The 13,091-nt window shown below is 43.9% G+C and overlaps 1 protein-coding gene across 1 annotated transcript in view; it reads left to right on the forward strand.

Annotated features, from left to right (window-relative positions):
• The window catches only part of mcm3ap (minichromosome maintenance complex component 3 associated protein), a 63,560-nt gene that overhangs the window by 48,097 nt on the left and 2,372 nt on the right, over positions 1-13,091 (forward strand). The window contains exons 25-28 of the mRNA XM_084310640.1: positions 4,121-4,372; positions 8,882-9,011; positions 9,404-9,589; positions 12,824-12,992. Of these exons, the coding sequence (XP_084166766.1) occupies positions 4,121-4,372; positions 8,882-9,011; positions 9,404-9,589; positions 12,824-12,992 (737 nt within the window). The remainder of the gene's footprint in view (positions 1-4,120; positions 4,373-8,881; positions 9,012-9,403; positions 9,590-12,823; positions 12,993-13,091) is intronic.

Raw genomic sequence — 13,091 nt, forward strand, 5'->3', positions numbered from 1 at the left:
AAATCCAAAACAAAATCAAAGACGACCTTGATAAGTGGGCAAAACTTAAAAACTCAGTACAGGCACGGATATCAATAGTTAAGATGGACGTACTACCTAGAATCAACTTCTTCAGTTCAATGCTACCGTTACCCCCTCCAGAGGGTTACTGGAAAAGATGACACTCCTCCACATACAAATTTATTTGGAATAACAAACCACGTATAAAAAGATCCACCGCACAGAGAAATAAAGCAGACGGTGGCATGGCATTTCCAGATTTTTTCCATTATTTTAAGGCGTACACATTAAGACCATTGACAACATGGTTTGATCCCCAAGCATTAGTATCCTGGAGAAAATTAGAAGAAAACATAGTAGCCCCACATAGACTGAAGGACATAGCATACACTAAACTACCAATCAAGCACTGTGAACGGAAATTTGGCCCCATAATTACTCATGCGATCCGGATATGGCGTGAAACACAAAAAAAATATCCTAACCCACATAAATGGCACAATCATACTACCTTATTCAACAACAATGCACTCTTAATTGAAAAACGACCTATAAGATTCCCTATATGGGAAGAGCAAGGCATACACTCATTAGGGGATGTTTTTAACAAACAGGGTTTTTGTAGTTATGGAGAAATATGCAAAAAAAAATATCTCACCAAGTCCACATGGCTTTTTTACATACAGTTACGGCTATGTTTGAAGTCTCACAGTGTTCCATTAGACATACCAATTGAACACCACAGATACCACAAATTCTTCTATGAAAGAGAGACATCGAGAGGTTTTGTTTCAGATTTTTATCATCAATTACTAACGTCCTCGTATGAAACCCTCCAACTAGACTCTGTCTGGAGGAGGGATATACCAGACCTGGAAAGTGACTTTGATTGGCAAGGAGCCTGGGCAAATGTCCGACTTACATCAAGGAACCCGGACCATCAACAAATCAATCTTAACTATATTCACAGGACATACTTGACTCCTATAAGACTGAACAGAATGGGTCTTAAACAAGACTCCAAATGCTCTCAATGTACTAATGGGGACGAAGGGACATTTATGCACATGTATTGGGACTGCCCACCAGTTAAGATATTCTGGAAAGATGTGACCCAACAATTATCAAAACTCGTATCTTGGAATATACCTGTACACCCCTCTGTATTACTATTGAATGATGTTTTTGAGTTTGCAGTACATCCACAGCTAAAGAGATTGGTTTTATCGGGTATCACAGTGGCTAAAAAGCTGATAGCATCACGCTGGTTTTAACCGAAAAAATTTGCCGGAAAGTTTGGTTTCTTACATATCTCGATGTGATTTATCAAGAAATATCTACAGCAAGAATTCTGGGTCTCAATGAATCCAAAATGACAATGTGGTTAGAAGTGGTGGAGAGAATAAAAGCTAGCTTATAATGGGGTAGTGTCTGGTTAGGAGCGAGGGATAATGGAGGTACTATCCAAAGAGGGGTCCGGGAGGGGGGGGTTCGAGCTGGAGCATATGTGTGTAGGTTTTTAGATAACCGGTATTAGGGGTATATCCTGTATAAGACATTGGTATAAATGGTAATTTCGTTGGATATACACTGTGTATTAATGCTTGTGTATCTTATCGTGTGTTTGTTTATGTGTTTAAAAAAAAAAAAAAAAAAAATCTTTATCGAAGAATACCTTGGCACCGCTTGCAGTAGCAGCTATTACAGAGAATAGTCCTTGTGGGAACGATGGTACGTAGAGAGCGTTCTTTAACGTCACCGTACGCCGGGGCCCCCTACTGTCCGTGAGGCATACCTGTGCGTCTCCTCTCTCTTGCGCCAATCCGTAGGTGCGTCTCCCGTCTGCCAGCTCCATGCTGTGCCTCTCCGGGTGGAAAGTGTCGTCAAAGTTCTTGAACCGACTCCTGTCGTTGATGACATGGGACGACGCACCTGTGTCCACGATCAGTCCCCTCCTCTGGGCCTGCTGCAGCTGGGCCGGTCCGGCGATGCACGCCCCGAAAGCGCAGTCTTCTTGTCCCGTTATTCTCCGGGCGTCGTCTCGATCCGTCGACCGTCGCCGCCAATCGTGTCCGCTGCCATCACCCTGTCCACATCCGTCATCTTGTCCGTAGCCGCCATCTTGTCCGTAGCCGCTGTCTCGTCCATGGCCGCTGTCTCGTCCATGGCCGCCATCTTGTCCATGCGCGTATCGCGCGCTCTGGTCGTGTTTCTTCATGCACGCTCTGTCTGTGTGCCCCGTGGATTTGCAGAAGCTACACCAGACAGTCTTTGTGCAGTCGCTTCTCCGATGGCCTTTCTCTCCGCATCGCCAACACGCCAGTTCCGCCGTGGTCCTGGTCCTCTCCCTTGGCGTCGCTCGGGCCTTTAGCACCCTCTCTCCCGCCTCCGCGGCGGCTGGGTGGGTATCTTCTGAGGCCTCGAAGTTTCTTAACTTGGCCTTGAACTGTCCCAGCGGCATGTCCGTTGAACCGTGTGTTACCAGGAGTGTGAACGGTTTGTACAGCTCCGGTAGTCCTCTCATCATCATCGCCATCATTAGCCCATCGCTTGGTGCTTCTCCGGCACTCCTCAATGGCGTTGTGATTTGCTCCGCTCTGTTGACGTATTCGGTCACCGTCTCGGTGTGCCCCTTCCTCAGGGCCGTTAGTGCTATGTAGAGGGCCACGACTCGGGGTCTTCCTCGCCCGATGTAATGCTCTCTCAACACCTCCAGGCTTTCTCTGCCTTTGTCTTTAGTGTCGCGGAATATCAGCCCCAAGCTGGTGTCGTCGAGCAGTGGCGCTAACTCACAGTGCGCGTCTGCGTTACGCTGGTCGTCCAGGGCTTGCTCTTCTGCTGTCAGGTCTCCCGTGGCGGCTGCCAGGATCGTCTCCTTCAGTCCCGCACCGTGCATGCAGCATAGCATGCGCTCTTCCCAGAGCTCGTAGTCCTCTGCTTTTCCATTGAATGAGGGCCATTTGCCCCTTCCCTTGTTTTCCATCCTCTTCGTTGGTGGTAGGCGTAGCTTTAGCTCTTGTTGGTCTAGCGTCTAGCCACGCGGTGCTCCCGGCGCTAACCTAGCCTATACTTTAGCTAAGCTTGCTACCCTTATTATTTCTCCCCGGCGTTATCTGGGCCCATAACATGTTGACAGAATCCGGCTATAGGGCGACAATAATGTGGTCAAGAGGCATGGTTTCTATCTTTAGCCTTTAACTGGTGTGGTTTATTTATTCACATGGCAGAGCAGCAGTTCTATAGTAGTTCTCCTCTCACTGAGAGGCTGGGGGGAAAGAGAGAGAGTTGGAGGAGACATCTATATTTATACTCGCCACCTGGTGGTGTTCCTGAGTGGCTCCGCCTAGAGCGCCCTCTAGTGGAAACAGTTATATATGCAGTTAGACAGTTACTAACAATCCTACACAGAGCCTCTGACTTCAACAAAACTTAAAAAAGAAATGTCCCTATATCAAAACCTGCCAGTATAAGATATTCCTTTATTGATCCCCTTGGGGAAATTCAGGCAGCATAGCAGCATGGGGGAGGAGAGGTACAGGTAGTAAAAAAGCAATGTAAACAATATAACAAATCAATATAATTAACTCTGGACATGTGCATATGGGCAACAAGGTGCGAGATGAGGGTATGTATGTAAGCTCTTTTGTGTTGCCCTCAGACATCCTATCTGAGCAATTAACCAAACGCAATGATGCAAAAAGATGACACCTATTATTAGGAGCCTATCAACTCCACATATACAGGCTGTGCAGGGTGTTTTGAAAATGTATGCATGTACATAGAAACTGCCAAGGTATTTCAATTGACTTCATCAAAGTTTTTCACAGGTTCGAGTGACCATTCCCAGTATGTTTAGATTTGTAATACATTTTTATTACATTATGTTATTTTCTTTAACTTTTTTGATTAGATAAGTCTACATCTAGCATATAGGTCCCTTTCAAGGTTGTTACAGATACATTATTTATGTAAGGTTTTAAACGTTTTTCAATTTTGATTTCTAGTTTTTCCTTTTTAAATTTTCTTTTTTTTACGAAATGTTTTTTCTGTACCTAGTGTTAATTTGAGTTGTAGCTAATTATAACAACCTGGATTCCTGTCCTCCCGCCCCTCCCTACAGCCTCGTGGCCCCAGCTGTGCTCCTCCATCTGCAGCTACAGTTCCCAGATCCCGGCGTCCCACCACAGCCAGCCCCTGCTCATGTCGCGGCTGGAGAACCTGCTGGAGAGGGTGAGGCAGTGGAGCCGGCAGCGCCAGGGGGAACTGGAAGAGGCTCCCGGCTTCCAGCAGGTCCCCTGGGACGATGTGGTGCTTCTGTGCATCGACCACAAGCTGAAGGACTGGCAGAGCCCCACACCCCCCGTCTGCAAGGGTAAGAGGATTCTGGACTGCGTTATGTGCCCCGGCTAGTTTGAAGTAAACAAATTTAAAAGTAAGGTTTTCCGGATACTTTTAGTATTTTAAAATTGTTAAAAAGAAATTGGGATTAATTATAGTCCATCCAAAAAGCACTTGCAGCTGTGTTTTGATTCTTGAAAGTAATGTTACTGGAAGTCACTGGGGTGTGAAGCCAGTATCTGAACAAAGACACCCGTTTTCTTTTGGGTTTTTTTAACCTTTATTTACCAGGGTAGGTTCTCTGAGCACAAATGCTTTTTCAGCAACGCCCTGCCCCTGCTTCACATTCTCAGTTCCATTCACACCTGGGAGCTGCCCAGTACAACCACAGTCTGATACGGTTGAGCAATGGGGGTTAAGTGCCTTGTTCAAGGGCACTTCAGCGGTTGTTATTGAGGGACGGGAGAGAGTTCACTTTTCCGCCCAGATTTTTCCTGTCTGTCCAGGGGATCAAACCGGCAACCTTCCCATCACAAGCCTGCTTCTCTAACCTTTAGGCCACCGCTGCCCCCATCAGGGCAGAGTCAACGTGCCATGCTTGTGAGCCGACACTAGGGGCAGAGTGGCTGAGCATGAGTTGAATGAGTAATTGACTGTCGGGACTGAATAACTGAGTGAGTTAGTGACATTGGCTGTCTATGAGGTGCTTAGTGGAACATGTATTACCGGTATCTGCCAACATGTAATAATATTTGAAGACTTTTGGACCCCATCGATTTCCACTAGCACTGGTAATAATTGCTACTTCCACTATCTTAACACTTTGAATGCCAGCCATGCGTTTTGTCGTTAGTTCATGCCGACCGTTGAGTGCCCGCCAACGCTATATAGCGTTTGTTTGTCGTATTTTTATTTATTGCCGATTTGAATTCATATTTCATCAATCGAGCCTCAGGTTAGTGCTGCAGTCTCTCTGAGCTCAATTGGGAAGATACCGCCCCCTATCGTCTCTCCCTGTGTAACTGCACCCCATTACTTTAGACCAGGGGTGTCAAACTCATTTTCACAGAGGGCCACATCAGCATTATGGTTGCCCTCAAAGGGCCAAAGACCATATAAATGTTAATGTAATGTAAAATAAATGTAGCTACTCATTTACATATTGTTAAACATGTTGTTTCTGTATTTATTACTTATTCAAGTTATACATTTTGCATAGATGTAAAAATATATGTTATGTTATTTTAACAAATAATTGTAGTTTATCAGAACCCCATATTACTCCATCAATCAATGATCAAACCATTCAAGTAAATAACAAAGAAGAATATCATCAAATACAAGCTATGACATTAAGTTTGTTCAAAACCTTTTTGTCACAGTCAAGAGGGGCAGAACTAACAACTGTGAGCTGCAAAGAACACGTGGGACAGATGTAGCAGATGTTACACAAACAAATGGCTGCACACAACCTTGCAGAGGCCATACATCCAACTAATGGAAGATAGTTTAATTAACTTTAATTAACAGATTGCAGAATGGGTACAGTACAGTACAGCTCAATACACACAATTGTTAACACTTTAACTGCCACACACGAGATATCTCGGGTTTATTTTTATGTGGTTGAAAGCCACTCACGAGATTTCTCATTTTTTTTTAGCGATCTGAAATCATATTGCATCACGCGAGCCTACCAGAGTATACACGAGCTCCGCCGGAGATTGTATGTGGAAAAAAGCGCCCCCTATAGTCTTTCAGATGACATAAGGGATTTTGGAATGGACTCAATGAAAATGGATGGGGAAAAAAATCCGGTACTCCACATTTTCCAGTCCACTGATCCAGCCGGGGTTACCACAGTTCATTCTGGAGCGTCTGAGCCCCGCTGATCATGGAGTTCTACTGTATCGCGTTGGATCCATAAACTTATCGATTTTTTCGAATGGTGATCAGGAATTGGAATATACCAGTTGGATACCATCTGATGTCAGGTAAGGACTCTATGTTATCAGTGTTAGGATAATCAGACAAATTTTGATGAAGTTATAGGCTGTTTTGTGAAATGGACTCTTTCGGTTTCACTGTAAAAGTCCGAGAGGAAATCAACGCGGTTATTATCCGTGCGCGGCCTGAATGTGCTTGCGTGCACGTATAATATTGATCATCTAGCGTTTATTTGAAAACGATTCATAAAAAGGCCGACTAATATCAACGTTGTGGAATATTCCAGTAAAGGACGATTTTCATAGAATGGTCCAGAATTGGCTGTTTTTTATCTGAAAACGGGTGCTTTTCTAAATGCTCTGAAACGGAAATGACGTGATAAAAAAACAATCTGCCTTGACAGCACTGACTGGAAAATAGTCTTTGATAATGCGATGGGCAGATTAGACACATTTAAAACATAGATTAGGCGATATTAACGTTAACATTGGCGCCGATGGTGGCATTCAGCGGGTAAAAAGGAAAACCCGGCGTGGCGCTCAAAGTGTTAAGGGGATGCAGACCAGAGAAAGACTTTCGACTTGTTTACATCAGGGTCCCCCGTTTTCAATTCGTAATGAAATTGCTATTATGTGTCTGCATGAACACATAACTGTAACTGTACTCAAATAACAAAATAAGGGTTGTTTCAGTTCACAACTATATTGGTCAAGTTTTGGGTGGGACTTGTTTGCGTCCTGCAGCTTCTTATTCAATTGAGCGAGATGCTTGGTTATGTCACACAGCCAGTTTGCATCTGACAGTTCAGACAATATTTCTTCAACCCTTTGTTACCTATTCCGCCTGGATCTTTTTTGTATTTTGGGCTGTAAAATTGTCAAAGAATGTCTGAGGAGTAAGTGCTTTTGGCTTTTTTCCTTTGTTACTTCATCAATACCTCAGATGTTCAACATACATGTATGTGTAAGAATGTGTAATAACTAAGGCTGTCAAAGTTAAAGCTTTATTAATGCATTAACCCACAATTCTTTTAACGCCGCTATTTTTTAACCCAAGATTAATGTTAAAAAAAAAAAAAAAATTTACCAGAGCTCTTGGGGGGCCACATCAAATGACGTGGCGGGCCATTTGGCCCGCGGGCCGTGAGTTTGACACCTATGCTTTAGACTGATGAAGGGGGGGGGGGGGGGGGGCAGTTTCCTCATTTTACTTTTCCGTCAAGCCAACTGAAGAGACCAAGTGATTGCCGGCCAGGAAAACGCGTGGATTATGTATTTACAGTACCCAACGCTGAATCAATAAACACGATCGATATTTGGAATGGCGATCAGGAATTGGAATAATCTTTTTGGATAACATCTGATCTGAGGTAAGGAATTTATTTTACCAGTCTTAGGATAATCAGATATATCAGCGTTTGCCCTATGCGTGTGTGTGTGTGTGTGTGTGTGTGTGTGCGAGATCAGGAAATGAGAGAATCGATATTTCAGCCCGCTTCTATAGCGTGCATAAGTACACATATACTATCGATAATCTAGTGTTTATTTGAAAACGATTAATAAATAGGCCGAAAAATGACCGTTTGTGTATGCCAGAATATTCCAGTAAAGGGCGTTTATCACTGAATCTTTATATTTTCCTTGAAAACGAGGGCTTTTCAAAATGCTATAAAACGGAAATGAAGCGATTAAAAAAAACAATCCGTTTCGACAATGTTGACTGCAAACAAGTCATTGATAAACGACGGGCAGATTAGACACATAGCCATAATTTAAGACAGAGATTTAAGACAGAGATTATGCGTTCACAACGCTATCATTGAAGTGGGTGGTGGCATTTAACGGGGGTAAGGCGCACCGCATGGCTGGTAATCAAAGTGTTAAAAGAACAAGACACTGGGGCAGGTGTTTTTCCAATTGACTCAAATTTGTTCTGTGACTAATCAGATGGACTGGGGACTGGTGGGAAATTATTTAAATTAGGTCTAAATGAGGGACAGAAATCAGCAGGGACCTTACAATACAACAACAACAACAATATAATAGTATCACCATACTTGGGAAGTATTGCAATTCCATATAACAATTTCTTGTGATCTTTTGTTAACTTTTTTGATCACTGTACCATGGAGAGCAATTATATCATTTTAAAAATGTCCTTCAAGCCTCCAGTCTGCACAGAAACTGAACAGCCTTTCAACAAAAGCATAGTCATACTAGAATTTGTATTTATTTATAAAGGCCCAATCCGCAATTGTTTTGGCCATATAAATGAAGGTTATATTCACATGCATTCTTCTGAGAGTTTGATGTGAAGATGGAAATGTGTTACTCACCATAAAATACCAACAGAAACAAACCTAATACAGCAAATACAGTTTAAACATTCGTATGTATCTAGTTTTAGTCCTTGTATCAAAAGCTCAGTGAATCAAGTAGAGAATGAAAACGTGGTGATGAGGCTTCCCATTTGTTTATGCTTGGATCACTGATCGGGCCTTTCATTGAAGATTCTGTGGAGAGCGATTTAATTTCTGCTCAACCTGGTCCTTTCTCCTAATCCCATGACGACTGTGTGTCTCCTGCGTTGTCTCCAGATGCCGTGGCGGAGGACGGGGAGATCCTGGTTCACGTCACCACAGAGGCCCTGCGGGGCTTCCAGCCTCCCAAGGAGTGGACCCAGGCTGTCAGACAGACACACAGGGAAAAGCAACAGGAAACACAGAGGTAACAAGGGCCACAACACAACAAAGTACATCGGCCTCGCACTCAAGTATTTCAGATATTTTTGAGGGTGGCTGGTTAGTAGAGGGTGTGGGTGGGTGAGCAGCATGTGTATGTATATTGGTACTAGTGCATGAAATAATAACAGATTTTATTATAATCAGAAAAAACTTAGGGCTCCTTTTAGAATTCCCTTGAAAATAAACTTGATGTCCACATTAAAACTTGTGTGTTACCCCAAGGAAAGTTTCAAGCGCATCTTGACCTTCCGAATGCGTAATCAGAATTAGCTTCTTTGCCGTCTCTCTCTCTCTCTCTCTCTCTCTCTCTCTCTCTCTCCCCCTTTTCTCTTTTCCGTTCTCCATTCCTCCCATCCTTCTATCTTCTATCCTCAGAACCAGTCCCGGCAGTTGTGGCCCCTCCACTACAGTCTCCTTCAGGCAGAGACTGTTCCAGAGCCTGGCTGAGCCTCCTGAACCTCCAGCGGCCCCACTAGACATCACACACACCCCCACACCACAGGAGCTGCTGCCCGGCCGAGTCCTACAGGGCTTGGAGGAGGAGAAGGCCCAGAGTTTGAGGTACAGTCACACTGATAGTATTGTCGGGACCTCGATACCGTCTTAAGAGCGATCCAGCTCAGTGCCAGTGGATAAAGAAATCTTCTTTTTCATCTTTTTCATCTGCATTGTTGTCGCAGTCGAGACGAGGTATAACCTGTAATGGACCTTACAGGGATTGAGGTGGCAGAGCATGTGTACTTTTTATTCCTACCCTCTAGGTTCAATGGGGAGGTGTAGTCTGATGTCACTTTGGACCGCCCGTGAGGTCCACCCGTTTATGGATTTATCATTGGGAAAATGGATTATCGGCTATTGTAACAATTCTGCCTCATGCACATTGGCAAGCTTTCCATTTTTGCATCAAATTTGTTCCCTTCTATCACTAACATTATTGTTTAAGCATAAAATTTGACATTATTATTTTACGATTAATTGCGAATATTTTCATGTTGAGCTATAGATTGTGGATGAATACACACAGGAAGGTACACCATGCAAATGTTCATGCTTTATTTGTTTTAAACGAGACGATTTAGAAATGGGCAATGGGGAAATGCATTGCGATTTCAAGCGAGGTGGACCGGCCGGAAACAACAATGACGTAACCACTACACCTCCCTAAGTGCTTCCCCAGCCACGCGTCTGTCGCATGCGTTACATTATAACACCCTTCCTGGACTACATATTTCTTTGCACAATATACTGCAGTGTATTTATTTTTTTCTAATTCTATTTGTTACAAAGGGTCAGATTAAACCGAATATATGTATTTATTGATTGATATATATTGCATAATATTTGTATATCGTTTGATATCCCTTGTATATTCTTTGTACATATACACGGAATATCCCTTTAGCCTACTATAGCCCATAATAGTTCATTCTCTTATTGGACAAAGGACCAGGCGCCAGGGGACCAGCCCATGGCGTCAAGTTCAAAGGTACCGACGAGACATGTCCGTACTAGCCCCGGCTCCGCTCAGGGATACGGCTACAGAAATGAGATAGGCACTATTTGTTCCCCGTACATATAAATATGGCGCAGGCGAATACCAGAACTTTCTTTTCAGTTCGAGTTGGAGTTCAGTCTTGTTCAGTTACCCAAGTGACGTCTCACCCACTATGCAACGTGCGGTGCAGTAGGGCTCGTATTGCCCCAAATAGAGTCGTGTTATCCTAATACGTTTGTTCAACATATCGTTCGCTATTTACTAGTAAGCCTTCATTACGAGTCAAAGACCACGTGAAGTGAGTAATTGTGCGTCTACATAGAGCACTTGTAGCCGCGTGCAAATAGGATAGTATTAACGTCAAGTTCAACTGTGGACCACCGCGCACCGGAGGTTTTACACCGGCGACAGCAGAGCCCTTTCCGGCAGGATTATTATTATTCTTCATTGCTTTGACTGTGGCTGCTGGAGCAGAGAACCGTCTACCCCGCTGCTGTGTGGGATCTACCGTGAGGACATCATTCGAGCCCGTCTCAAGGAGAGACTCCACGGCTTCACCTGTGCGGCGCGCACCCTGGGACTACAGCTGCCGTTTTCATCCGCTGCTCCAGGGAGTAAGATCGCCCCCCGAGCAGGGCTTGTTGAAGTCCCTGTGGAACCATTGACTTTGCATAGAGCATTGCCTCCCCCTGCTGGCTTACAACCGGTAGTACCCCCCTTCCAGTATCTCCAGCTATCTCCCCAGAGTACCAGAGATATAATTCCTAATATTCATTATTGACTTGCCTATGCATAATTCCTTTGCCTTATAAGCGCATCCAAAGTGACCAAAGTAATGTAATATAATATCCTTTGATGTAATAAATATTCTAAACGAGTATTTGTGTGGAAACCGTATCATTGTGGAGGAGTTCTCATCTGATATACTTGTGTACGGTATGGCCAGTAATGTACATAAGACGGTAGTGGTTTAATGATACCATACTTTATTAATACAGTCAGGGAATTGTACCCCTCAGTTACACTATTGTATTTCTATTCTAATTTAGTTTATATATTTAATTGTATTGTCCGTTAATGTTGATGCCCCAAAAGACTCAGGACAAATGCCTTGTATGTGCAAGCTTACTTGGCAATAAAGACATTTCTGATTCTGATAAACAGTGATGTTGTAGACCAGGGGTCGGCAATTAGGTCTGGCCACGGGCCAGATTTTCCCCAAGCCTTTGTTTGGCGGGCCAGGATAAAAAACAATGGCTAATTTAATATACTGAGCACTGCGGCGGGTGCATACACTTAATAATAATAATAATAACTTTATTTGTATAGCACTTTTCATACAGAGGTTGCAGTTCACAGTGCTTCACAACAGTAAAAAACAGGCATAAGCGAGCACTCGCAAATGGCGGACCCTGATGTAAACAAGGCAAATGTTTTTCTCTGGTCTGCATCCCCTTAACAATTGTGTGTATTGCGCCGTACTGTATTGTACCCATTCTGCAATCTGTTAAATAAAGTTTTCATTCATTCATGAACAGCAGATCAGCTGTTGCAGATCACCGCAGCGGGTGATGAACCAGAATGCATGAAAACACGACTCGCCATACCTTGTTTGTTGTTAAGTCCTCCAAAATCCCTGCTAATGTTTGAAACATGTCCAATATCCACTCGCCGCCCTCCAATTCCAGATTGGCGTTGAATGCAGCTACTTTATCTGCCAACTTGAACACAGTTGTCATCATTGCCTCGCTGCTGTTGTTGTTGTTGTTGTTGTTGTTGTTGTCGCCACATATTATGCAGAGAGGACGTCGGCTCGGCACGCAAGAATCACCGACCTGTTGCGATAAACCTGTATTTTAAGTATGGCTCCTGTTTATTAAAAGAAGCGTTATATTTCCCCGTTGCAAAGAAGCTATCCAAAGATGTTTTTTTTTTTTTAACAAATTTTTTTACTCGCTTGCATCTTGAACGCGGACGTGAAAGTGTGTTAGGGAAATATACACGCGGCCCGGTGGGACTATTCCATTGGTTCTCCCATTCCACGTGACCATTTCTAGCATTTCAATAGTGTCAGACATGCTTTTGATTACTACCGGTAGATGGATACAGCTTCACAATAAAAGACACCCTGGCGTCCCGAGTGAATATTTCCCGCGCGTAAAATAAATATCATATTCTCAAAATAATCTGACGGGCCAGAAATGATTGCTGGCGGGCCAATGTCGGCCCGTGGGCCGCCTATTGCCAACCCCTGTTGTAGACTTTCTATATCCATCTCTCTCTACCATCCCTCTCTACAGGAGTATGGAGCAGCTTCAGTGCTGGCTGGACGCCGACCCCCTTGACTCTCTCTCCATGCCGCTGTTCCAGCCATCCTCCACCCTCCTCTCCATGCCGCTGTTCCAGCCATCCTCCACCCTCTCCATGCCAACACACACTGCCAAGGCTAGACACTCCTCTTTCACACAGGTATGACATCACACTGTAGACTGAGGGACAGTCCATGTTTTAAGATTTGACACAAACTGGAAGTGATTTGGATTTTGAGATATTGGGAGGCAGAAAATG

This window comes from Notolepis coatsorum, assembly GCF_963971535.1.
Source record: "Notolepis coatsorum genome assembly, chromosome: 3".
Taxonomy (NCBI): Eukaryota; Metazoa; Chordata; class Actinopteri; order Aulopiformes; family Paralepididae; genus Notolepis; species Notolepis coatsorum.